The following is a 27,545-nucleotide window of genomic DNA, read 5'->3' on the forward strand; positions in this document are numbered from 1 at the left end:
TCATCTCTTCCTTCGTCCTGGGAGCCCTGTGAACACCACCACATCTGTCACCCTGATTTTTTAAGTTTTTCTAAGCCTTCTGATGTTTGCGTTCTTGTAGCAAACTTTCTCACACACTTTCTATAAATAACTTATTGTTTTTCATTCCTTTATGGAGGAGGAGAAATTTGATGGACTGTTGGTTTGTCCAGTGTCATTGGAGAGGTGGCACTGTCACCCTCCAAACCACTGTCACTTTTGGAACTCTATAAATGTTAGAGCCAAAAATTAAACTTCTCTTTTTTACCTCAGAAAGCTGCGTGTCCATGTTGTTTTATTTCGTGTCCTATAGCAACAGGACATGGAGAGGAAGAGGAGGAAGGGGAGAAGGGCTTGGTGGAAGCAGCTATAAAAATAAAATAAATCTCAATTTAAGTCTTAATTTAAGGAAGATTAGCAACACAGAGCGGCACAAACAAATAGTTGAAGTTTTGAGATGTTTCATTGTTGGCAAATCAACCATTGGGACACAGCAAAATCTGTGCTAAAGACAGCCCCACTTGATGAATTGATTCCAATCAATTAAATTCCTCCTCTGAATTCCTCAGCTCAGAGGGTCACAGCACCTCTCCCTGGTCCAGAGCAGCTGGAGCTGCCCCTGGATCCCTGGCAGTGCCCAAGGCCAGGCTGGACAGGGCTGGGAGCAGCCTGGGACAGTGGGAGGTGTCCCTGCCATGGCAGGGGTGGCACTGGCTGATCCCTAAGTTCCCTCCCAGCCCAAACCATTCCATGATTCTGTGAATAAAAACTTCCTCTGCAACTGGGGTGATTCAAACCCAAGTATGAAATATTCCACTTTTCTTTCCAGCCCAGGTGCAGCCCAGGTCCTGTTTGGTGTCCAGCAGGTGTCAGAGGGTCCTGGCAGGGGCACAAAGAGGGAAAGGGGAAGCAAAGCCCAGAGGGAATTTCTTCTTCTCTGCGCTGCACCCAGCCCTCAGCAGAGCCAGCTCCTTGTCCTCAGGTGTGCACAGGTTTTAGACTCCTGGCAGCTCCTCCATCCCTGCATTCCTGCAGGATGGAGAAGAACCGAGAAGATCCCGGTGCTGCCAAGGCAGGAACAGCAAGGAAAAATCTGCCAGGTAATAATGATCAGCCTCACTGGATTGATCATGGAATCATGGAATGGTTTGGGTTGGAAGGGACCTTAAAGCCCATCCAGTGCCACTCCTGCCATGGCAGGGACACCTTCCACTGTCCCAGGCTGCTCCCAGCCCTGTCCAGCCTGGCCTTGGGCACTGCCAGGAATGCAGCTATCCCTCAGGTTTGAGCTTTTCTATTTCTCAGACTCTGTGCTGCTTTAGTGTTTGGGTCTGGGCTTCACATCAGGGGATGGTGAGCTATGTGCACAGAGCAGGGAGACAAAACAATTCCTGCTCCAGCTGGGGACCAAGGACAAATGATCCAAATCTCAGCCCAAGAGCACAAACCCCGTGGGCTGGAGAGAGAAAAACAAGCAGGGTGGGACTGGATGGGCTGGGGCTGGAATTGGACAATGAACTCCAAGATGCAAATGGAGCAGAACTGATCAAAGTGAGAGACCCCATGCCCGGCCGTGCATTTTGGTCCCATTTTGGTTCATCTTGGGTGCAGCCCTGGCTGGGCTCTTGTGCTGCCCAAGGTGGGTCCATTGAGGCCTCCTAATAAATCCCTGCTTTATTAATTAACTCTGCCTAGTCTCTGTTCTAGCTCAGCCTTCACAAGGCATCACAGGGCAGCCCCAGCTGCTCTGGGCACCCTGTGCCAGGGCCTGCCCACCCTCCCAGGGAACAATTCCTGCCCAATTCCTGATCCAAATCTCTGCAGAGATTCCAGTTTCATTCACAGCAGTGGGTGTCAGCTGATTCTTTGTTATTTTACTTTATTCTGTTTTATTTTACACGGGTTCTGACAGGATGAGTGTGAGCAAGGAAGAGAGAGAATCCTTTTTCCCAGGAAATCAGGGCTGGGCTCTAGAGGTAACTCTTGTCTCTTACTGCTCCCAAAAGTGGGAACTGGGAGACTCCTGGCTGCACTGAACTTTAGGTATCTGCTCCTGAAGCGTTTCTCCATATGGAAAGATCCTGTAAGACTGGCCTTCTAATGAATGGAGAGAAACAGACTTCTGCAAGGTTCTGACCTATTTTAGATTTTTATCTTGAGAAGAAGAAACACATCCTGTCATCTCATTATTGGTAATATAATACAATACAATACAATATAATGTAATGCTTTAAGGGTGTTTTGGGTTTTAGTTTTGTTTGTTGTGGGCTTTTTTTTTTTTGGTTTGGGTTTTTTTTTTGTCTGGCAATATAGAAATGTTCCTTCAGAAAATGCCAATTTTGCAAGAAATGGTTTTTATCTGTGAAGGAATGAGATTGTGACATAAAGGCCTTTGCTAGCTCCAAAAACTGGAGTTGAAATTCAACATTTAGAATTGATGTGAAAAGAGGAATAAAAAGCTTTTTTAAGGAAATACAGTGATTTTAAGGAAGTGCAGGGAACAGGGATGAGCCCATGACATCCAGCTGTAAAAGGAGATTTCCTGTATTTCAGATATTCAGGGATCAGGTAACTTCATCACTGGGCAGTCTGTCATGATAAAGAAAATATTTTGTTCAAAACGGGTTTTCCACAGAAATGTGAATTTTCAGCAAGGAGAATTTTCCACAGCAACCCTCAATTTTCACTTCAAGCTGAATTTCATAACAGCAGTTGGGGAACCACCCTCAGTTGTTCTCCCTCTCCCCAGTGGTTTCCAGCTTGGACAATCAAAACATCACAGCCAAAAAAAAGTCCAAAATACCCTTTACTTCCCAGATGTATTGTTTGAAGAAACCCTCCAAATGTTGCAAAGAAAAATTCTCCAAACCCAAAACAGTTTTTCTGTCTTCTGTTGACAAAATCATTGCCAGGAGCTGAGAATTTCAAAGCAGCTCCACAAAGTTGTGGCACCACCAGACTTTTCTCTGCAGAAACATTTCCCACCTCCCCCAGGGGATTTTTGTGGTTCAGATCATGTGGTCCTGCTCTGTTTCCCCTCCTAACTTAAGTCAGGGCTGAGATGCTCCTTTTCAAGGTCAGGTCTTGTGGACAAGGTTTTACAGCCACTTCTGGGAGCCAGAGAGAAGTTTGATCAGAGGATCCCTGAAAGAATTTCCTACCAAGGTTATTGACACAGAAACCAAGAATGAAAGAAGGAGAAATAAGAGAAACCTGCAACTATTCCAATAAACACTTTGTTTGTCTTTCCTGACCAATGATTAAAGTGTAAACGTATGAGTTTTTTAGGAATGTATAAGAAGCATGCCTGCTAGAATAAAAACAGTTTGAAGCCTTCTGAAAACGGAGTGTGTTGCTTTGTATTGTCTCCATGGCAAGGTCTCACCTTTCCTGCTGAGATGTTGCATCTGAACCTCATCCTCAAACCCTCACCCAGTGCCCACAGGAGCCACCACAGCCCAGCACCAGGGGCTTTCCTCCCTCTGCCCTTCTTCACCCTCTTGCCCTGAAGGCCCAAAACAAAATCACTGCTCTGCCGCCACCCTGAGTCCAGCTCAGCTGGGGTTTATCATTTTTTACCTTTCTTTTAACGTTTCACTGAGTTAAGAAGGCATTATTTGTGTTTTGGGAGGGACTGAGAAGTGCCACGATGGCATTTTCAGTGCTCACCCACCCCAGCTGCCCAGAAGAATAGAGCCTGTCTGCAGCTCCTCAGCCCATCCTGCCAATTCCTGCAGGGCTTTAATAACATTTTATCCCAAATGAAGCCAAGCCTGTCCTGCAGGAAAAAGCTCTGGAAGTTGCTGCCATAGGAGAAAAGGAAACTCAGCCAGAACTGGAGCAGAACCCTCAACATCCACACAGCTGGGGAAGGTGATTTGGGTTTGGGCTGCAGGGAGGATCCAGCACTGAGCTGGGTTCCCACTCCTGTGCTCTTGGAGTGTCGTGGTTGAGACAGAGACAATACCAAGCAACACTCCGTTTTCAGAAGGCTTCAAACTGTTTTTATTCTAGCAGGCATGCTTTTTATACATTCTTACAAAACTCATCAGTTTACACTTTACTCATTGGTCAGAAAGACAAACAAAGTGTTTATTGGAATAGGTGCAGGTTTCTCTTATTTCTCCTTCTTTCTTTCTTGGTTTCTGTGCAAATGACCTTGGTAGAAAATTCTGTCAGGGGTAAACATGGATCCTCTGATCAAACTTCTCTCTGGCTCCCAGAAGTGGCTGTAAAACCTCTTCTACATCAGAGGGGTTTGGAATTGAGATGGATTTGCTGGCATGCACAGTGTGCTCAGGATTTTGGCAGGACCCATCCCTGGGGAATCGCTGGCCTGAGGGGCTGGAAAGCTTCCTGGTCCCTTCTGTCACGCCTGAGCCATTGTTTGAGGGCTGGCAGCAGCTCCTGGGATGAAACCACTGTGACATCTGTGGTGTCACCCTGGGGCTGGGCTGGGCCAGCACTTTACTCCTTGGTTACTCACTGGAGGATGATTCCCTTCCACCCCTGGACAGGGAATGGGGCAGCACAAGAGCCCCGTGGCTCCCTGACTGCAGCAGCTTTGGGAGCAGATTTCTCTGGGTTATTCCAGAGAGTCCCCTTGGCCATTCCCCAGCAGAAGGGATGCTGTGGGTCTGGGGAGACGGGAATGAAGGTGCTGCAGGAAGGGGCACAAACAATGTGAGGGTGGGCAGACCCTGGCACAGGGTGCCCAGAGCAGCTGGGGCTGCCCCTGGATCCCTGGCAGTGCCCAAGGCCAGGCTGGACAGGGCTGGGAGCAGCCTGGGACAGTGGGAGGTGTCCCTGCCATGGCAGGGGTGGAGTGGGATAAACTTTAAGGTCCCTTCCAACCCAAACTGTTCCAGGATTCCACAATAACAACTCATGCCAGCAGAGTCCCAGCTCTGTCCCTGTGTGCAGGACACAGCCCTGGGTGACTTCAGACCCACAAAACCTTTCCTACCCACACCAGGACACACCAGGACACACCTGACAATTCCCAGGTGCCCCGGGGATGTCATTCCTCACTCTGAAGACTCCAACTCAAAAATACCAGAAGGGAAAATGAGGATTAAATCTGCCCTAAGTGACATTGTCCTTAGGAAACTGCTCCAAGGGAAAACTGACATCCTCCTTCCATTGACTTGCTGGGAAGAATGACCTCCACAAATTCCCATCACTTCATTCCCTCTTCATTTCACTCTGCCTGTGAATCTGATTTTCCCTTCCATTGGTTTTCCTGAGCCTGGGGCTGTGCTGAGGCATCTTGCTCCATCTTGGTCCCAGGGACAAAGGGACAACTGTGGTAGGAGTGTCCTTCTCCAGCAGATTGAGCTCCCATTTCCATCCTGTCCAGCTGGATTTCTCCATCCTCCCGTGGACTCTGATCCCTGAGGGCAAAGCAGGTTGGATGTGGAGGCAAATGTGACCCATTTCAGGGGAATGGCCTTTGCCTGTTCTACTGCCAGAGAAAAAAGGTCAAAAATCCCTAAATCCTAATGAAGAATTCTTGATTAGGGGCTACAATCAAACTCTTGATTTAGAAGAGCCAATTAAGAAAACCTGGAAGAGAGGTTTTTGGTTGATTTCTGAAGTTAAAATAACAGATTAACCAGATAATTTGGCATGAAATCAGAATTAAACACAGCAAACTAAAATTCAATATTCCCTTTAAAACCTGCTTCCTGTAGTTTATATTTGGAACAACCTCTGAAATATTCCCTGTGCTGAGACTCCTCTGCCCTTTGCTCAATTCCCTGCTCTGTCTGTGAGAATATTTTTATATTCCACACCAAGAATTCCTCCTTTCATTCCACTTTCAGTACCTGAGCCCGTGTCATTATTTCTGCTCTTTCTCAGCAGCTGCTCTGCCCCTTTCCACCTTTGCTGTGTCTTTGCAGCTCCTCCCAGTGTCAGCTCAGTTGTGATTTTTCTGACTGCGCCAGCACAGCCCTGGGGTGTTAAACAGGCTGCCCTAAATAGCAGCTCTCAGCCTTCTGTACAGTATTTTTTCCTCTTTGCTGAGTCTTTGCTGCTTCACATTTGGGAAAATGGGTGCTGAATTTGGGGATCTGCTGGCAGGATTCAAAATCTGCCTTCCTGTGTCTGTTTTTAACCCAGTTTTGGTGCATCAGACACTTTTTCCATCCTTTTTTTCTCTTCTTTGTAGAAGCAAAAACACATGAAAGAAAGTACTTTCCCCTTTTCCACTGGTTGGAGGAGATGTTTTATCTTTTAGTTAATCATTGCAACCACTTTTTTTTCCAATCAGTATTTTTATTTTTCCTTTTAATTTGGTGAATATCTACCAGTTAAATTTTCAATTTAAAAAGCTGGAGCAAGACAGGGGATTTTGTGATTCCCTTATTTCTGTGATTCCCTTGTTTTTGTGATTCCCTTACATTTTTACCACAGACACCTTGAGTTCCTTCCTGAAGGTGTCTCTTGCACAGGCACTTCTTACTAGCAAATAAAATCATAATTTTCTGTGAGATTTGCTACAGTAGAGCAAAATGTGCTAAAACCAGCAAATTGATGAATTCATTTATTAATTTACTTATTAACTTACTGATATTTATTAATGTATATGTTTCTTTTACGTTTAGGCATTGCTGTGCAACAAAGAGGCCAATTCCCAAAGGATTAACTGTGAATTTCTGGAATCACAGCTCTGGGAGCAAGGAAGGCAGAGGGATAAATCAGAGGGCCACAGAATTTCACACAGAATCATGGAATTAAGGTTGGAAAAGACTTTCAAGATCATCAAATCCAACCATCAACCCAACAGCACCATGGTCACCACTAATCTGTGTCCCCAGGTGCCACACTCAAAGGTTTTTTGAGCACTTCCAGGGATGGTGACTCCACCACTGCCCTGGGCAGCCCCTTCCAGTGCCTGACCACCCTTTCCATGAAGAAATTCCACCTAATATCCAATCTAAACCTCACCCGGAGCAGCCTGAGGCTGTTTCCTCTCATCCCATCCCTGGGAGAAGATAAGGAGGTATCAACTCTCACCTCAGATGCTTCTCACCTCAATGGGATTTTTTTATTCTTTTTTAGGTCAAGGGCCATTGACTGTTTGTCATTCCAGCCTATTGCCCAAAATTCACATGGCCAAAATCTTGCCCAGGATGATGTGGCATGTGGATTTTGTAGATCTGGGGAAGGATCTGGTCCACCACATCCCTGTTTCCATCACGTCAAAGGATGTGGGGAGTGCCACAGCCCTTCCAGGACCGTGCTCTACACCCACTCGCTGACCCCAGCAATAAATGACTTGGGTTGGGCAGGAATTTTCCAACAGAAGAGTTTTCCACCTGAGAATGCTGACAGGGCCCAACCAAAGAGTTCTGGGGAAGGTTTTTGTTTCATCAGACTTTCGGTGGAAACAAAGCAAGGCCTGGCCAGGTCCTCAGATGGGCCTCAAACCCTGCTGGCTCAACCTCCTCCCCACACACCCTGGAGCTGTGGCCACAGCATTTCCCAGCTGATGGATGGCCAGGGCACCAAAGAGAAGCAGTTCTGTCAGCAATGGCTTTGTAGATCAATTTAATTAATTAATTCAACAGCAAAATGTATTTATTGAAGGCATTTTTTAACCTGTTGGCACACAATTATTTTTCTGTTCAGTTTGGTGATCCCTCAGGCTGGAGCAGAGCCACAAGCCCAGGCTGGGGGTCAGAGAAGGGAGAGTTGGAGCTCACAGGGGGGAGAGCTGAAGGTCACAGGGCGCAGAGCTGGAGGTCACAGGTAGGGAGAGTTGGAGATCAGAGGAGAGAGAGCTGGAGGTCACAAGAGGAAGAGTTGGAGCTCACAGGAAGAAGAGTTGGAGGTCACAAGTAGGGAGAGTTGGAGGTCACAGAAGGGAGATCCCAGAAGTGGAGGAGAGAAGCAGGATGGGACCCAAGGGGACCTCAGATCAAGGGCCAAATTCCTGGGTACCCACAAATCCTCCAGGCCGTAAGAACAAGGCCCCAAAAGTGCCACCTCAGCAGAGCAGAGGCTTTGAGCAGGCCAGGGGGACACCAGGCACTGTCCCCTGGGCACATCTCCCAGTGACCAAAGCTCATTGGTGATGGTCCCAAAAACCAGTGCAGAGAATCAGCTGCTGAAACCACTGTCACTGCCTCTGCTGGCTGGTGGCACTTAGGGACACAATCCCTTTGTGACATGGGTGTCATCAATGCTCTCTGCGCCTCCTGGCTTGCTGCAGGACCTGCCAGCAGTGTCCCAGTGTGTCCCCACCAGCCAGAGGTGCTCCAGCGCCCTTGTCAGCTTCCTCTGGCCTTGTTCCAAGGACAGTTCTGTGTCCTTCTCATGCTGGGAGCAGCAGAACCATGCAGAGAATTCCAGGTGGGATCTCCTGGGAGCGCAGCAGAGGTGGCCATGGCTCGGTCCATGGATGCACTGGTTGTGCTGGGTGTGGTTTGGCTGCTCTGAGCTAGGAAAGCCTTGGAATAGAAAAAGGAGGGGGGCAAAGCAGGAAAACAAACAAAGGTGGGTGGGAGGTTTTCTTCCAGGCCACTGACACCCCCTGAGAAGTCAGACCTTTCCCTGCCTCACGTCCTTCTGCTGGATTTAGGAACAAGATGATCCCCTGTCCTGCAGGGAGAGGAGGGAGCACTGTAGGGCCAGAGGTTCACCTGAATTCCATGGAGAAATGTGAGATTTGGAGGTGTATTCTTGGCAGGCCCAAAGCTTTCTGTGCCTTCATGGTTGCCAGACATTTCACTGCTGGCCAAGGAGGGAACAGCCCAGTGGGTAAAGGGAAAATAGCTTGGAAAATCTCCTTTTCTGTGGGTTCAGAGAATTCCTCAGGGCTCTGAAACAGAGGTCAGGGAGCCCAGAGCTGGGTTTGGTCCCATTTTTGTGCTGCTGAACAAAACCTGAGAGGGATGGAGAGGTCACTTTGTGCTTGTGCTGTGTACAACTGATAACCAGCACGTGCTGGTGATAGGATAGGGGTCCTGGTGATAAGAGAGGTGTCCTGGTGATAAGAGAGGTGTGCTGGTGATCAGATGGGTTGGGATGAGCTAGATCAGGCTGGAGGATGTGATGAGGTGTCACAGTGTTGATCAGATGGCTGCCAACACTGTCACGTTAGTGCTGTGGGTGCTCAGGAGGTGAAGTTCAACCTCACAACACAGAGAGTGGAAAATTCCAAAGATTTGGGTAAAACAGTGGGAGATGGATGAGTGCAGGGAAGGAGGGAAGGAAGAAAAGAGGATTTGGGGAAGTTTCTGGAAGAGCAGCAGCTCTGAGTCTGTGCTCTCCAGCTGCTGCCTTTATCAGTGACACAGCTCTTATCTACCCCCAGATCCCTGGGACCAGACAGGGAAGGGGCTGCAGGTCCAGCAGGGTGCTCCACCTGCAGCAGGGAGAGAGGCAGGGCTGGATAAATCCTTGCTGAGGATGGCAGAGAGAGGCTGCAGGGCCTGGAGACCTGGAGATGTTCCCACCGACAGGGCTGAGTCCCTCTGGAATGAGAGAGTGGGGCTGATCAGGGCCTCAATTCCAAGGAAATTCCCCTCTGGAATGACAGAGTGGGGCTGATCAGGGCCTCAATTCCAAGGAAATTCCCCTCTGGAATGGCACAGTGGGCTGATCAGGACCTCAGTTCCCAGGAAATTCCCCTCAGGGATGACTGCCAGACCCTGCACATCCCAAAAGCAGGAATCACAAAGATTCACAGGAGCCCTGTGACTTCAGGTCCTGCTTGTCTCACTCCTTTTTCCTCTTCCAGCAACTTCTGGTATTTTCCAATGCTCTTGGAACAGCTTCCAACCCAAACCATCCCCAGCCCAGGAAGGATAAACCCTTTCCCTTGGTCCTCTGGAATAATCCCAAGGGATTTATGTCCTGTCTGTCAGGGTGTGGATAAACTCAAAACTGTCTCCAGCTAAAGCAGAAGTTTCTCTGGGAATACTTCTCTGGTGCTCTCCTTCCCTGTTTGAAAAAAAAAAAAAATAAAATAGCAGCATCCAGTGAACTGAAAATTTATTGCAAGAAACCATTTCAAACCAGAAAATGGATTTGCTTGGAAAACAAAGTCTAAACAAAATGTTTTGGCAGTGGCTTTCAAGTAGTAAACACATTGAGGCTTCTCTTTTCCAGCTGAAGAGCTGCTCTCTCTGGGAGGAAAACATGACAGAGAGGAGAATTTTCTCCTGTCTCTGCACTGAGTGACTGAGCAAACAGGAACAAGGCAGGTTCTCCTGGATCCCTGTTTGCCTCTCTGCTGGGAGGGATGATATATCCAGAGTTCAACATTCTGGGCAAGGGGATGGGGTTGAGAGAGAAAATGCCACCTGAAGAGTTGGTGGCTCTGGAGGCTTCTGTCTAAGCAAGGAAATTTAGGATTTTTTTAATACCAAACCCGGCTCAGTGACTGCTGGGACAGAGGTTAATTCTGATGATAAGGTTAATCATCTAAATGCTCCCCAGAACTTTGTTTTCAGCCCAAATCCCACTCTCACCGAGGCTTTTGGCCGTGCCCTGGCCTGAGGCTGTTTGTTTTCCCCAGGACAAGGTGCTGGGGGGGAGCTGCTCTGTGGCTTTAACTACCAGGAGATGGTGAGAGATAAATTCTTGTGTTCGCAGCATCGCAGGGCTCCCACCTCCTCCTTCCTCCCCGTCCCAGCCTTCTCAGCCTCTCTGTCCTCTGCAGCACAGCCCCCACCACGGCCGATCCCCTGCACTGGGGATCCACAGCACACCCAGCTGAGCAATTTTTTTTGGCAAGAAATCATGCCAAAAACCTTCCAGCTGTGCAGCAAAACCAGCCCAAAGAGTGCCAGGTTGGGCAAGGGGAGCAGCAAGGAGGGAAATCCTGCTTTAATAGAGGGAAATTGCATTTATTCTCTTGTCAGCCTGTTGGAAATGATAAAAGTATTAAAATAAGCTTTAGTTAGTTAATCATAACCAATATATTAATTACAGACAATGTGTTTTTCTTAAATTACTCTTAGCATATAGCAAAGCTCCTTTTGTGGGAACACAGCCTGGATAAATGACTAAAACTGTAAAGTTTGTTGAGCTAACCTTGCTATGCTGCAATGAACATTCACTGCTTTGTTTGCTAAAAATGTATAAAAAGGTGAGGAGGTTTTGGATTGGGGGCTGTGTGGAGGCTGGGATTTTGTCAGCCCCATCCACACCCAGAGCTGAGAATAAAGCAATTTTCTAACACTAAAAATGCAGCATTGGAGGGTTCTCTAATCCTGATGGGTTTGGGGGGTTTTGGCAACAAGCCTGAAGCAGTTGCCAGCATTTCTCAAAGTTCAGTTATCCAAGCCATGGGATGTCAGGACATGGAATAGTTTATTTATAGGGTGACCAGTTTTTAAGCTTGAAAAACAACATTTCATCAGCACAGAGGGGCCAGGTGGGATCCAGGAGCTGAGGGATTGGTCCTGGAATTGTTTTGGGAGCCACTTTGAAGGGCTGGGTGACACCTGCTCTGTGCTGGCAGGGGGTGCAGGGGTACAAACCAGTGGGACCAGTTCTGTGCCACTGCTCCTCCCCATCCCAGTTGCAAACCAGCTGCTTCTTGCCCTAATCCAAGGGGAAAAGGCCACCACAGGTGGCTCCCTGTGCTGTGTCCCACCCCCTGCAAACCCCACCAGAAATGTGCCCTTGGTGGTTTCCTAGGAAAGCATTGTTTGTTAGAGAATCTGGAAATTCCAGATTTTTCTGGAGCCAACACAGTTCATCCTCAGCAAGCCTGGGAGGCACAAAGCTCTGGGGTCCTGGGACAGCTTTGGAATTGGGTGGGAAGGACTCTGGCAGTCTGTTCTCCTGGGCTGGGTCAGGCTGGAGGAGCTGGGGGGCACAGCTGGTGTCCCTGTCTGGGGGGACACCAACGTCCTCCTCATCCTCAGTTCCGCAACTGCTGAGGAGTGCTGGAGAGATTAAAGCAAAACTTCACAAAGAGCCTTTCCAGGTCCATTCAGGGCAGGTGGAGGAGAGAAGGAGTCTCAAGGAAGAGCTGCTTTGGCCCTGTCCCCTGTGTCTGGCCCATTTTCGGGCTTGGCAGCAATGCTGTAGTAGTAGGAGCGGATGGTGTTTTCCACAGCCACAAACCCTGGACGTTCTTCCCATCTGCAGGGGCAGAGAGGAACAAATAAAGTCAGAGAGGAATAAATAAAGTCATCAGAGAGGACAAAGCTGGCCTGATGCACTGAGAGGACACAGAGACCCTGGGGGAGAGCAGCAGCCTGGCTGTGCCAGGCTCAGGGGGCAGCTGAGACTTTTCAGGGACAGAGAGGGTCAAAGACACAGAGCCTTGGGGAACTTCCAGGATTGGCACAGGCAAATGGAGAGGTCTGATAATAAAAAATTCCTTTTGGGCTGGGGAATCATCACAAAGGAAGGCAGGAGACACCATTTTCTTTGTGTTGTCAGCATGCAAACTGTATGGTGAATGTGCCCCTGCCCATGGCAGGGGGTTGGACTGGATGGGCTTTCAGGTCCTTTCCAACCCAAATTTCCAATCCCATTCTGGGATTTGGTGACTCTGGTGGAGCTGACACTGTGGTGAAACGCTCACCTGTATGTCCAACACTGCTGCATCAGGGAGTACATCTCTGCTGGGCACTCCTGGGGACAGTCCATGCGCTTGCCCTGCTCTATGAAGCTGATCACCTCAGGGCCCTTCATTTTCTGGGATGGGAGCAAGGGGAAAGGGATGAATGTGCTCAGAGCTGGCAGCAGGGCTACAGGAGACAGGTGAGAGCTGGGCCTGGGGTGGAGCTTTGGTCCCAAACCCCCCACACCCAGCAGCCACTGTTCCCACCCCAGCAGCCAGAACTGGTGTCCCACACTGAGGCCAGACCATCCTGCAGACCCCATCCTGCAGACCCCATCCCAGCCATCCTGCACATCCCATTCTGCCCAGCCTGCAGATCAGATCCCATCCCCAGGCTCCATCCCACCCCTTCTGCAGATCCCATCCTGTCCACCTTGTCAATTCCATCCCACCCACCCTACTCACCCCATCCCTCCTGTCCTACCAACTCCATCCCACTCAGCCTGCCCAGCCCACCCCACCCCACTTTCCAGCTCCCACCACAAGTACGGGTCCAGCAGTGGATGAGAAGTGACTTTTTTATCTCCCAAGTGAGCAGAAGGATCAAAAAACTCTGCTTTGATTCAAACCCAAATTAATTCTGTTTGATTTCTATTTCTTCTCTCAAAACGAGCACAAAGCTGCAGGATCCACCCTCATTTGTGCCTTCCCCAAAGGGGAGTGGGGCTGTGACACCCATGGGTGACAGAGCCAGCTCTGCTTCACCTTGTAGGGTTTCCACCTCACCCTGCAGGATTTCTGCCCCACCTTGTAGGACCCTTCCTCACCTTTTAGGATTTCTGCCTCACTTTGTAGGGTTCCTGCCTCACCTTTTAGGGCTCTGCCTTACCTTGTAGGGTTTCTGCCCGAAGCTGAAGGCCTCCCACATGGTCACACCATAGCTCCAGACGTCGCTCTTGCTGGAGAACTTGTGGAAGAGGATGCATTCGGGGGCGTACCACTTCAAGGGCCACTTCCCTGCTGTCCTGGCCTGCAGCAGAGCAAGGAGGGACATTTGCAGCCTGAGATTGCTAGGAGCTGCACCTGGATTCTGCTCGGTGTTTGTGTCAAATCTCACATTACTGAAAAAGTCACCTAAAATGGGAACTCCAAAGCCCAGTCCAGGCCCTGGTGTCCTGTTGTGCAGGTGCTGAATGCCCACGGTGCCACCCTCCTCCTGCCACCCGCCCCCAGGGCTCATCTAAACCATGGAATCATGGAATGATTTGGGTTGGAAGGGACCTCAAAGCCCATCCAGTGCCATCCCTGCCATGGCAGGGACACCTCCCACCATCCCAGGCTGCTCCCAGCCCTGTCCAGCCTGGCCTTGGGCACTGCCAGGGATCCAGGGGCAGCCCCAGCTGCTCTGGGCACCCTGGGCCAGGGCCTGCCCACCCTGCCAGGGAACAATTCCTGCCCAAGATCCCATCCAGCCCTGCCCTCTGGCAATGGGAGCCATTCCCTGTGTCCTGTCCCTCCAGGCCTTGTCCCCAGTCCCTCTGCAGCTCTCCTGGAGCCCCTTCAGGCCCTGCCAGGGGCTCTGAGCTCTCCCTGGAGCCTTCTCTTGTCCAGGCTGGACACCCCCAGCTCTCCCAGCCTGGCTCCACAGCAGAGAGGCTCCAGCCCTGTGACCAATTTAGTGGCCTTGCCTGGACTCATTCCAACTGGCCCTCATCGTTCTTGTGCTGGGAGCCCCACAGCTGGACAGAGAATTCCAGGCTGGGTCTGTCCTTTAGCTGAGCACTGCTGGGAAGGTCAGCCCTGGCTCACTCTCATCACCTTCTCCTCTCATCTCCCTGTCCCACACCTCCCTGGCTGCCTCTGCATCCTCCTTGTCACCAGAGCTCTGCAAAGCCCCTTTTGATGTCACAGCAGTGAGGCACAGCCTCATGTGCAGAACCCCTCTCGCACATCAGGCTGTGCCTCACTGCTGTCCATGAACAGCCCAGATCTCAGTCTCTGGAGGTCTCATCCTCCATCCAGGAGGGCTCTGGCTCCAGAGCCTTGGCTGTGCTCACACCCACCTTGTAGTAGCTGTCATCAGCTCCCAGAGCCTTGGAGAGCCCAAAGTCACTGATCTTGGCGTAGTGCTGGTTGACCAGCAGGACATTCCTGGCTGCCAGGTCCCTGTGGACAAAGTTCTTCTCCTCCAGGTACTTCATCCCCATGGACACCTGGTGCATCAGCTCCACAATGTTGCTCGTTGTAATTTCATCCCTGGGGAGGGTGAAAGGAGATCTCAGTCTAAAGGAGATAAAGGACCTGCTGTGGTCCCCTCTGACTTTTCCAGCTGCAAGGGGGAAGGAGCACGGAGATCTCTGCTCCAGAAGCATCAGCCCCTGGAGCCTCACATGAAAGATTTCTTTCTGCTCTTTTCAGCTTTTCTGCACCTACAAGGGTTTGGATGTGACAGCCTGGTCAGAGAGAGAGAAAGCGAGATAAGTGTCCTGGATCGTCAAGAAAATTGTATTCTATTTACCATCTGGGTGCCAAATTGTATTCTATTTACCATCTGGATGGCAGTTGTCTTCTGTTCATTGGGCAGTTTTCCTTATGTCTTCCACAACTGGGCAGACACCTGCTGATAAGAGGCTGTTGGATGTCCCTGCATAGCTGATAAGAGCTACAGCATCCCACTGGGAGATGTGAGCCCAGGGGGAGGAGTCAGGCATTCCTATCCGGATATAATCTGGAGGTTCTGGAACACCAGCACAACTTCTCCACTGGATTTCCCAGAGGAGCAGCAGCTGCCTCTTCCCCTGGAGCTTCAGAGGCAGACTGCACTCTTCTCCAGGATCCCTGCTCCAGCAGAACCACCCCTGGCACTGCAGGAGGGCTGAGCCACAATTCCAGTGGGACTGCTGCCAGCACCCTGACCCACAGGGTGTCAGGCTGTGCTCTGACTCTGGCAGTGTTGGTTTAAGTTCACTGCATTGTTTATTTTATCCTTTTATTTTCTTCCCTAATAAAGAACTGTTATTCCTTGCTCCCATATTTGTTGCCTGAGAGCCCCTTAATTTAAAATTTATGGCAATTTGGAAAGGGGGGATGGGAGGTGTTTTACATTTTCCATTTCAGGGGAGGCTCCTGCCTTCCTTAGCAGACACCTGGCTTTCCAAACCAAGACAATAAGTTTTCCCAGAATCGGCCTGGGAAGCTTTGGGGAACTGGAGATAAACAATGATAGACAAATATTAAAAACAACCTGCAGGTGGTGTTTCTCTAATAATCTGTTTTTCTGTTTTTCTCATAAGATTGTTTACAAATGGGTGCCTTGTTAATTAGCCAATCATGTGAAATGTATTGATTAAATGACCAATCAGGTCCACCTGTAGCGAACTAAGCTATAAAAGAAGAGAGGATGAAATAAATGAGGCTTTTTGCCATTTTGCCTGCTGATCCGAATACGTGTCATCTCTCAATAGGTGACACAAGGCTTTTGTGGGGCTTTTGAAGTAGATTTTGAGAAGAAACACAGAAAATCATCCACGTTTTATCCAACACTCACTTCTTGGAAGCCAAGAACCTGTTGAGGGGCCCTCCAGAAGCCATCTCCATCACGAGCATCAGCGACTCGGCCTCGCACACCCCAATCATTCTCACAATGTAGGGGTTGTCCAGCTGGTGCATGATCTGTGCTTCCTTCATCATCTCATCCTTCACTGTCTTCTCGTTGTTGCTCTTCAGCACCTTGATGGCCACGTCAATCTGCTTCCTGCATGGGGGAACAGCTATGGTGTCACTGCCATATTTTCTGAAAAATCCCTTCGCCAGGAATTCTTCACCTAGGAAGATGAGAAGCCTCAGCTTCTCCTGTGTTTGCTGCTCTGGAATGTGGTCTGGAGATTGTTTACCCAAACATGTGAATTGTTTTTACTTAATGACCGATCACAGCCAGCTGTGTCAAACTCTGAGGAGTCAGCCACAAGTTTTTCATGATCATTCTTGTTAAGCCTTCTGTCTGTATCCTTCTTTTTCTTTAGTATAGTTTTAGTATAGCATTCTTTAATGCAATATAATATCATATCATAAAATAATAAATCTGCCTTCTGAGAACATGAAGTCAGATTTCTCATCTCTCACCTCGTCCTGGGGACCTCACAAACACCACACCGTGGGATGGGCTGAGCACAGCTGGAATCAGGGGTCACAGCCAGGAATGGAAATCCCTTCTCCTGGGAAACTGTTTGACCTCTCAATAGCCTGTTCTGGCAGGGCCCTGCACCATCCTGGTGTCCCAGGATGGAGAGGAAAGGTCACCTCATCCTTTTGAGTGTAGCCAGAAATTGCCATCCCTGAGCTGGAGGCACCTCCCCTCCCACACTGAGACCTGGGCCCTCAGTGCCATTTTTCCAGGAGGAAACTGAGGCACAAGTGAGTTAAGACCACCACAGACAACCAGCAACAGAGCCAAGGGTGGCACAACTCCTCAGTGCCACTGCTTTGGCCTGACACGGACAGAGGTGGCCTCAGGAATGTGGAGCTGTTCCTCTGAGCCCACCAAGTCCCTTTGGAAGTGGCAGCAGCCTGCCTGGGAATGTGGAAATTACACACCCAGGGCAATGCAGCTGTCAGTGAAAATCCATGGGAAGCCATGGAATTACAGCATCATATCAGAATATCCTGGGATTGTTGGGGTTGGAGAGGACCTGCAAGACCATCAAGTCAAACCCCTGGCTGAACACCACCATTCCCACTAAACCCCACCACAAAACCTGCTCATCTTCTGAACACTTCCAGGGCTGGTGCCTCAACCATCACATCCATCACCCCTGACCTTCCAGATCATTTCAATCCCCTCCATTGTCACTTTGGGGCCCATCTAGTGACCAACAGGACAGCTGGGGACACCTCAAGCCCAGCCAGGTCCCTCTCCTCCCCCCTCCCCAGCACCCTCACTCACTTCCTCATTTTGTACACTCCTTTCTTGACGCAGCCAAAGTTTCCTGCGCCCAGCTCCACCTCATCAATCATCAGGTGGTCCCTCTTCAGGAACAGCTTCTTGTCCTTCAGCTCCTCGGGGTCACTGTAGGGGCTCTCGTAGACGCTGGTGTCCATGGGCAGCAGCCGGGATTTTCCTGCCCCTTCCCAAGAGGAGCACTTGGTTATAAACCTACCCTTCCCCATCCCCCTGTCCCTCATGGATTGGGAAGGGTTTCTCTGCTCTTTTGGCCAATTCACCTCCAGCATTTCTGGTCCCTCCTGGGCATCTCCCTTCCTTTCACAACCCAGGGCCCCTCCCAGTCCTGTCTCTTCACAGAGAGCAGCAGGCACAACCTTCCTAGGACTTCTCCTGGGGAAGGCAGGGAGAATGCTCAGAGAAAGAAGAGAAAACAATTCTTATCTCTATTTGCTGCTCCTGTTGTTTGGCACATGTGGAATGTGTTATGGAGATTGTTTACCAAGATTGATTTGTTAATTGGACTCTGGTGATGGTTGTTTGGATTGATTGACCAATTAGGTCAGAGCTGTGTCATCACGGTCTGGTAAGGGTCATGGGTTTTTCTTTAGTATAGTATATATAATATAATATAATATAATATAATATAATATAATATAATATAATATAATATAATATAATATAATATAATATAATATAATATAATATAATATAATATAATATAATATAATATAATATAATATAATATAATATAATATAATATAATATAATATTCTTAATATAAAGCTTAATAAAGCAATTGTTCAGCCTTCTGAATCTTGGAGCCATTGAAATGATTTCTCTGGCTGGGGGTTGTCCTGCATTGATACAGTCCTGGCTGCTGAAAGAGGAGGGATGGGGAGAGGGGTCTGAGCATTCCCACTCCATGTATCTGCCCTGCCAGGCCTGGGAAGGGCTTTACCTCACTGAAATGCAACTGAATCCACTAAAAAAATGTCAATTTTGGTGAAAAATGTAAATTTTAGTTTAAAAATGTCAATTTTAGGGAAAAATGGGGATAGGACAGGGCTTCACTTCCTGGCTAAGGCAAGGAAGGAGGTAGGGCTTGATTTCCTGGGAGCCCAGTGTGGGTGCAAGGCCCCAGAATGTCTGGGGTGCTCCAGAGTGCTTTTGTAAGACAAGGGCTTTGTAGCAGGGCTCCAGGGAAGCCCTGGGCCCCTGGGACATCCCCAGTCCTGTCCCCTGTGGGGGGGAGAGGGCTCTGGAAGTGCTCACCGACAGGGTCTGGGGTGTATCCGTCTGCATTGAGAGGGCCCAGGTTTCTCTGGAAAAGAAATGAGGAGAAAGTGGAAAAAGGAGAAATTATTTCATTTGCAAATAGAGAGGAAAGGGATAGGGAAACTGCACCCCAACACAGCCCCAGCTGGTGATCCCTCTGAAAGGTGAGACTGGAGTGGTCTGGAGCCAACACTCCTGTTCCAGTCCAGTTCTAGCAGGGATTGGGGCCAGGCACCCTGAGCACAGCACCCTCCTCCAGGGCTGGGCAAGGTGAGGGCTCTCTGTCCCCTCTGCTGTCCCCATCCCAGCCAAGACTCACAGACTGCAGTGAGGCAGGAAGGGGAGGGAAGCCTGGAGGCAGCTCAGGTCACAGCCAGCACAGGAGAAGTGGCCTTGTGAGCACACAGGGACACTGTGCAGCCACGGTCCCCAGAGCAGAGAGCCACAGGGTGGCATAGCTTGGAATGCCAGAGCCACAGAATCCCAGAGCTGGAAGAAGAGCTTGGGAAGAACTGTGTCTGCCAGAGCTGGGAAGAACTTGGGAAATTCAGAAAGGGCCCAGGAAAGGCCAAACCTGCAGTCTGAGCAGGGCACGTGGAGTGCAGTGGCATTGTTGGGCCAGCCAGGAAGGGTTTAGACCCTGATGTGTGAGATCAGTCCTGAGAGAAAGCAGATCCTTTTCCCAGAGGAGTTCTGGGGTTTGTTGTGTGGATCCCAGGCAGGTTTTGGTGGCAGCACCACTGGATGCAGCACAGTGGGGACATCACTCAGCCTGGGGACAGCCAGCCCAGCCCAGGGACACCAGGCTTTCCCTTCCCCTCCTGCCTGGCTCAGATTTCAGCTGCAATCGGGAGCCTGGCACAGTTTGGGCCATAAAAATGCCCCAAAATCTGATGGCAGCATCACTGGATGCAGCACAGAGGGGACATCACTCAGCATCACAATCTCCTGAGCTGGAAAGGACCCTCAGGGATGATCAGCCCAGCCCCTGTCCCTGCACAGCCACCCCAACACCCCCACCCTGAGCAGCCCTGAGAGCTCCTGGAGCTCTGGCAGCCTTGGGACCATTCCCTGGGGAGCCTGGGCAGTGCCCAGCACCCTCACAGGGAAGAACCTTGTCCTGAGCTCCATGCCAAGCCCTGGCCCAGCTCCAGCCCTTCCTGGCCTCCTGTCCCTGTCCCAGAGCTCAGCCCCTGCCCCTGTGCCTCCCCTGGGGAGGAGCTGCAGCCCCCCAGGAGCCTCCCCTCAGTCTCCTGTGCTCCAGCTGAAGGAGCCAAGTGCCCTCAGCTGCTCCTCAGCCCCTTCCCAGCTCCGTGTCCCTCCTTTGGGCACTCTCCAACACCTGGGGAGCCTGGGCAGTGCCCACCTTCCTGGAGGCCACCGTGGGAGAGGTGATGGGTGAGCCCCCAGGCCTCGCTCAGCCCCCCATCATCCCCAAACCCACTGCTTTCAGCCCAGCCCAGCACTCAGGGCTGAGCAGGGACATTCCCCAGGGCAGGGCGAGCACAAAGCCCTGGCTGGGGGCCAGTGGGAGCAGCAGGGCTGAGCATTCCCAGAATCCCAGCACGGCTTCCTCGCTGCTGCCTGGCCAGCAGGGCAGGGGTGGAGGGCTCCCCAAGGACAGCCCCCCATGTGGCAAGGAGCTCTGGATGAATGGGAACCCTTCTCAGCTCGACCAGGGGCTGTGCCCAGCTATTCCCCACCCCCATCCAAGCTGGAAAGGGAACAACATCCCAGCTGGGCTTAATTAAGTCCAGTGCAGTCGCTGAGCTTTTAGACAAAGCAGGGTTTGAAGAGCAAGGTTGGACCAGCCAAGCTTGAAATGCAGCAACATGAAAACCACTGAGTTCCCAATGAAACAAAGCCTCCCCCAAACTCACGCTCACGGAGGGGTGGGTGGGTGGAACTGGTGCTGCAGAGGCTGCAAAACAAGGGAGAGGATTTGTTATCAGGATTTGTTATCAGGAGTTTGCCCCAAGCAGGGCCAGAGCATGGGCCCTTGAAGGACCCTGTGGGTCTGATCCCATCCCCTCCCACCCCCAAAGGAAAATTTCCCCAGCTTTAGCCTAAAAAGGTGTGGAAATGGGTCTGGATGTGGCTGTTATTCCCAAATTTTGTCATGGAAAGTGCCACCACTGGAGCAGGCCATGGGCAGAGCGGGGCTGGGCTGTGCCCCAGGACAGGGCAGGCTCTCAAGTGACATTTGTGACACGTGCTGCCAAAGTGGCCCCTGGAAGGGAAGGAGATGTGGGCTGGCACTGCTCCAACTGGCACCAGGGGGTGGCAAACCGAGGCCAGGGGTGGCACTGGGAGGTGTCAGCTCACCTGGCATGTTGGGGTTGGGACAGGCTTCCCTCAGGTAGAAAATCAGCCCGTCTGGCTTGAGTTTTAGGTACTCCACCAGCTGGGAAAGGGAAGGGAGGAAAAAGAGATTATTGTGAGGAGAAAAAAATATATATATACACATATTGTAATATAGAGTATAGAATATAGTTTATAGAATAATTACTATATAGTATATATTCATATTCTAATATATAGATATATATTTATATATTGTATATATTTATATATTGTATCTATTTATATACACTTACATTTTATAATATTAATTTAATTTAATTATATTAATAGAATTAATATAATTTTATAGAATTTAATAAAAATTAATTATATATTTACATATTTAGATATTGTATATAAGATATACACTTATATTTTATAATATTATTTAATTTAATTATAGTAATATAATTAATATAATTTTATAGAATTTAATAAAAATTGATTCTATATTTTATATATATATCTGTATATATTTTTTATATATATTATGCATTATACATTATACATTATATATTATATATTATATATTATATATTATATATTATATATTATACATTATATATTATATATTATATATTATATATTATTATATATTATAGTAATACCCTATTATTATATTATTATTTAATAATATCATAATATGTTATATTATTATAAAGTATATATTTAATTTTCTATTTTTAATATAATTAATATTTAATTTTATATATTGTTATTACTATTTTATATTATTTATTATTGTTATTATTATTATTAACTTTTGTGGCTTAGGGCAATGAATCCTCTCAGATTTATGGCAGGCAGGGACCAGACTCTTTCTGTCTTCTATGTGTGCCCTTAGGGATGTCCTGGGGTGTGACTGCATCCCTGGATATCTGCCAGAGCTGGGAAGAACTTGGGAAATTCAGAAAGGGCCCAGGAAAGGCCAAACCTGCAGTCTGAGCAGGGCACGTGGAGTGCAGTGGCATTGTTGGGCCAGCCAGGAAGGGTTTAGGCCCTGATGTGTGAGATCAGTCCTGAGAGAAAGCAGATCCTTTTCCCAGAGGAGTTCTGGGGTTTGTTGCGTGGATCCCAGGCAGGTTTTGGTGGCAGCACCACTGGATCCAGCACAGTGGGGACATCACTCAGCCTGGGGACAGCCAGCCCAGCCCAGGGACACCAGGCTTTCCTTTCCCCTCCTGCCTGGCTCAGATTTCAGGTGCAGTCGGGAGCCTGGCACAGTTTGGGCCATAAAAATGCCCCAAAATCTTTGTTTTCAATAAAATTCCGAGTGAAAACAGCCCTGGGAATTCCGAAAATTCAGCAAAATGGGGTTGTTGTCCCTCAGACAGCCCGAGCCAGGAGGAAGCTCTGGCATCCACTCCCTGCATCATTTTAGTTAATGGTTTAACTCTGAAATGACTTGTTTTAATTAATTAACCCCAACCAATGCATGTATCAATTATAAATAGTGTGTTAATTACTCTCAGCCAGCATGGAACGAGGTTGTCATGAGCTGCTTGTGCAGGAGCACGGCTGGGGAAAATGTCTGGAATTTTAAGTTTTGATAAAGTAACTCTGATATCCCCAGTGAACAAAGCCTGGGAGGGAAGATGGAGTGAGGGTGGACATCTGGAATGCAGGATTTATGGACCACAAGGAGGCTTTGGAGAAACCAGAAGAAAAGAAGAGAATAAAAAAGATTCAGTTTGAGCATTGGAGAGTCCCTGCTAAAGAAAAAAAGTCTTTTTTAGTTTGAAAAGGATTAAAAATATGGTCTAATTAGCATAAAAAGAGAAATTAATAACCAATAGAGGATAGAATACTAATTAATGAAAGAGAATTAGCACAGAAGCAGGGAATATTCTGAGCTGGGACTCCTGGGGAGCAATGGTGATGATTATTAATTATTAAGTGGTGGGGATCAAACCACAACCGTGGTGTTATGATGCCATTTAGAACCAATGAACATTCATTTATTTCTCTGTATAAATAAGTATAATAAATAAAATAATTTTATAAAAATATTCATTATATAATATAAATATATACATAGAAATATAATTATATAAATTCATATACATAAACATAAATATAATAAATATATAAAGATATTACAAGCATAAATAAATTATAAATGTTATAATATTTGTCTATTAAATAATATAGTATTTTTATAAATATTAAATATACTATTAAATTATAATACAGAATATTATAATATGGTATTGTCATATTAAATTATAAAATATAATCTATATTTAAGATGGAATAAAATATCATATTATAATATTTAATGTTATATATCTTATAAATAAATATAAAATTATATTATGTTATATTATATATTATCATATCTGTATATTAAATATAATAATAATTATTATTAAATATACTATTAAATTATACTGTTAAATATTATAATATTAAGTTATAATGTCATAATATTAAATTATAATATATAATATTTATTTTATAATATTACAATATTGTAATGTTATAATATTGCGATATTCTATTTCTTATAAATAAACATAAATATTCTATTCTATTCTATATAAATATTTATTTTAAATTTAATTTTATATAAATATAAATGTCCAATCAAGTAACCACATTTTGGATCAGAGTCTGTGTGGAGGCCAGAATTTTGTCAGCCACGCACACAACCCCTGGCCAGGAATAAAATAATTCCTGAGTTGCTGACACTAAAAAATTGGTGCTAGAGGGGTTTATTTATCCTGATGATTTTGAGGGACTTGGTAACTCTTCAAAGCAAGGAAAAGGTGCCTCAATTTCTCGGTACCTGCCAGAGGGTGTCGAATTTGGTGCCCTCAGGAATGGAATATTTCCCAGATTTGTCGTGGTCCACCCGGTAGTGGTACACGGTCTTGCCATAGACGAGGGACAGGGCGTAGGCACGGTTCTCCTTCTTCTCTCTCAGCCTGGCAGGGAGGAAAATGAGTCATAAATTAGGAAAAGCAGCTCTTGGTTTTACTCTGAGGATTGTCAGTGCCAGTGGTGAGTGGGCAGGTGTATGTGGAGAGGTGTTCCTGCATCCCTGTATGAAATTACATATATTATATTAAAAAGTGTACATAAATATCTACTCTACACTATACACTATATACTATATACTACATAATATATCATATATAATAATTATAATATATAATATATAATATATTATACATAATATATAATATGTAATATATAATATATAATATATAATATATTATATATTATATATTATATATTATATATTATATATTATATATTATATATTATATTATATTATATTATATTATATTATATTATATTATATTATATTATATTATATTATATATATTATATATATGATATAATGTATACTGTATAATAGATAATGTATAATGTCTAATATATACTATATACTATATAATATATTTTGTATTATACCTTATACATTATACCATATATCATATATTCTATATTTTAAATAATATATGTTACATATATAATTTTATCAATTATATTGTATAAATGATATTATATTGTATGATATTATATGACATGATGTGATATGACATGATATGATATGATGTGATATGATATGTAATGATAGTATTTGTTATAAAACTATATAATATTATCTATTTTTAAATTATATATACTATATATAAAATTTTATATATTCCAGTCCAAAATAAAATGCAGGATGCTGTCAGGAGCTATTTTTAAGTTTAAATAACAGACCTAATCCAGTACCTGCTACCTCAGGCAAAATACTCCTCCATTAATGCAAAAACCCCCACGGAGGCCAAAACTCTGCTGCAAAGATTAAGGCAGGCCTGACCAAAAGCCTAAAGCTGGGTTCACTGGAATTGTCACCCTCCTAAGGCCCTCTGCAGAGGCTGAGGAGGGACCCTTCACCTCCAGCTTTTTGCCCCTCTCATAGAACCAGAGAATCTCAGAATCATTTCAGTTTGAAAAGACTTTAAATGTCACCCAGTTCCAGTTCCTCCCACCATCCCAGGCTGCTCCCAGCCCTGTCCAGCCTGGCCTTGGGCACTGCCAGGGATCCAGGGCCAGCCCTAGCTGCTCTGGGCACCCTGGGCCAGGGCCTGCCCACCCTGCCAGGATCAATTCCTGCCCAAGATGCCATCTAACCCTACTCTTAGTTTCAAACCATTCCCCCTTGTCCTGTCGCTCCAGCTCCTGATGAGCTGTTCTCCAGCTAATTCTTTCTTTCCCTAACTCAGCTGGGAGAGAATGAAATTGTTTTCATTTAAAATAATTCATCTCACCAGGGCAGAGATGCAGAGCAAAACTCTCTCCTGTGTTTTCTGGGCCTTGCATTGCCAGCCTGGCAGTGTTTAATATCTTCCCCCTCATCCTGTGCAGCAGCAACCAAACTTTATAGAGATATTGAAATATGAGAAACAAATAAAACTCCAGACTGGCTCTTCGTGGTGGGGCAGATGTTGGAGCCCTGGCTGCTGGGAATTTCAGACTTTCTGTGCTGGCAGGCACTGACCCCCAGGAGAACACTGCATTGACCTGAGGCTGTGGAGAAGCTTCCAAAATGGAATGATAGAACTGGGATTGTGGGTGTGGAGTTTGGATAGAAGTGTGTGATATCACAGGGTGGGAAACTTAGAGCTGGAGGGTTTAGAATACAGTAACAGATATAATGCAAGATGGAGGTTTTAGGGTGAAGGCTGGTCCTTCTTCTTCACCTTCTTCTTCACAAATCTGAGCACTATTAGGTAATTAAATAAATAAGTCCACATTACAAGTCATGAGTAGTTAGTTATTAAGTTAAAAATAAAAATAATTTAGGTGTCATTTCTTAATTGGGCACTTTATCCTTAAAAGGCCTTGTAGAGAGAGAGATGGGGCTCCATTTTTAGCTTGTTAAAGTTAAGTACTATAAAACTCAGTTTACAGAATCCCAGAATCCCAGAATAATGAGGTTGGAAGAGACCTCTAAGATCATCGAGTCCAACCTGTGCTCTAACATCTCAACTAGACCACAGCACCAAGTGCCATGTCCAGTCTTTTTTTAAACACATCCAGAGATGCTGATTCTGCCACCTCCCTGGGAAGAGCATTCCAGTACTTTATTATTCTTTTGGTGCAATATTTCTTCCTAAATTATATTTTTTATGAAACCATAATATAGATAAGAACTAATAAACATCTAAGTCCAAACAAAAAACCATCTCACACACTTAATCCCCACCTTAACAATAAAAAAACCCCCAAAGTATCCACATAGTCGTGCCCCGTGTGAGGAAGAAGAGATTTGGGGCTCAGCCCACCTTTGAAAGATCTGTAACCACTCTGAGAAAATTCAGCTACACCTCCTCTGTGACATGAAGCCGGTGACAGCAGGGCAGTGGGGTGGGAAATGGTCAGCAATCCAGGGATGCCAGCACTGGATACTCACAGGAATTTCCCATCAGGCTGTGCCCCCGAGTAGAGTCTCCGTTCCGCCTCCTCCCTGCTGATGTTGCCGTGGTACCAGGGCATCCTCTCGTGGGCTGTGGTGGCCACCAGCTTCTCCACCTGGGGAGCCTGGCTGATGATGGCCTGTTCCAGGGCATCTCCCTGGGAAAGAGCAGGAAAAGAGACCTCCTGCCATCCTGCTGCTCTGCTGATGGCTTCAGCACAGCTCACTGGGGACGCATGACACAGGAAACCTGGAAAGTCTCCTGATTGATCAAGACCCAACAGGAGATGAATTCTGTTCTGCTGCAGGGCAGAATTCCTGGCTTATCTCAGCTGACCTAATCCTTTAAATCCAGCTGAAGTCCTTTGACTTCGGTGAGGGAAGAGAGAAGGCACCACATTTATGTGGGGAATCTTAATGCTGGGCTTGTGGGGTGTCATTCAGCCGCGTGTTCCTGGTCAGTGGCAAGTTGGATGTGAGCCACTGCTGTGTCCTGGCAGCCCAAAGGGCCACCCTGTCCTGGGGGGCACCAGGCCCAGGGAGGGATTGTCCCACTCTGCTCTGCCCTGGGGCAGCCTCACCTCCAGTGCTGGGGGCACTTTGGGCACCACAAGATCAGAAGGATCCAAAGCTGGTGGAGAGTGCCCAAAGGAGGGACACGGAGCTGGGGAAGGGGCTGAGGAGCAGCTGAGGGCACTTGGCTCCTTCAGCTGGAGCACAACAGACTGAGGGGAGGCTCCTGGGGGCTGCAGCTCCTCCCCAGGGGAGGCACAGGGCCAGGGGCTGAGCTCGGGGACAGGGACAGGAGGCCAGGAAGGGCTGGAGCTGGGCCAGGGCTTGGCATGGAGCTCAGGGCAAGGTTCTTCCCCCCGAGGGTGCTGGGCACTGCCCAGGCTCCCCAGGGAATGGTCCCAAGGCTGCCAGAGCTCCAGGAGCTCTCAGGGCTGCTCAGGGTGGGGGTGTTGGGGTGGCTGTGCAGGGACAGGGGCTGGGCTGATCATCCCTGAGGGTCCTTTCCC

The 27,545-nt window shown here is 47.4% G+C and overlaps 1 protein-coding gene across 3 annotated transcripts in view; it reads right to left on the reverse strand.

Annotated features, from left to right (window-relative positions):
- Positions 1–10,003: 10,003 nt before the first annotated feature.
- The window catches only part of LOC132339621 (tyrosine-protein kinase ZAP-70), a 41,476-nt gene continuing 23,934 nt past the window's right edge, over positions 10,004–27,545 (reverse strand). For 2 of the 3 annotated variants that reach the window (XM_059869966.1, XM_059869967.1), the window contains exons 3-13: positions 26,524–26,684; positions 23,899–24,037; positions 21,093–21,171; positions 20,648–20,688; positions 18,765–18,813; positions 17,493–17,673; positions 16,098–16,304; positions 14,614–14,806; positions 13,440–13,580; positions 12,572–12,684; positions 10,004–12,123 (exon numbers count right to left, since the gene is read on the reverse strand). In XM_059869966.1, the coding sequence (XP_059725949.1) occupies positions 12,000–12,123; positions 12,572–12,684; positions 13,440–13,580; positions 14,614–14,806; positions 16,098–16,304; positions 17,493–17,673; positions 18,765–18,813; positions 20,648–20,688; positions 21,093–21,171; positions 23,899–24,037; positions 26,524–26,684 (1,428 nt within the window). In that variant the 3' untranslated portion in view covers positions 10,004–11,999. The remainder of the gene's footprint in view (positions 12,124–12,571; positions 12,685–13,439; positions 13,581–14,613; positions 14,807–16,097; positions 16,305–17,492; positions 17,674–18,764; positions 18,814–20,647; positions 20,689–21,092; positions 21,172–23,898; positions 24,038–26,523; positions 26,685–27,545) is intronic. The other variant, XM_059869968.1, reaches the window with a different exon arrangement.

The sequence above is a fragment of the Haemorhous mexicanus genome, chromosome 29 (genome assembly GCF_027477595.1).
Source record: "Haemorhous mexicanus isolate bHaeMex1 chromosome 29, bHaeMex1.pri, whole genome shotgun sequence".
Lineage (NCBI taxonomy): Eukaryota > Metazoa > Chordata > Aves > Passeriformes > Fringillidae > Haemorhous > Haemorhous mexicanus.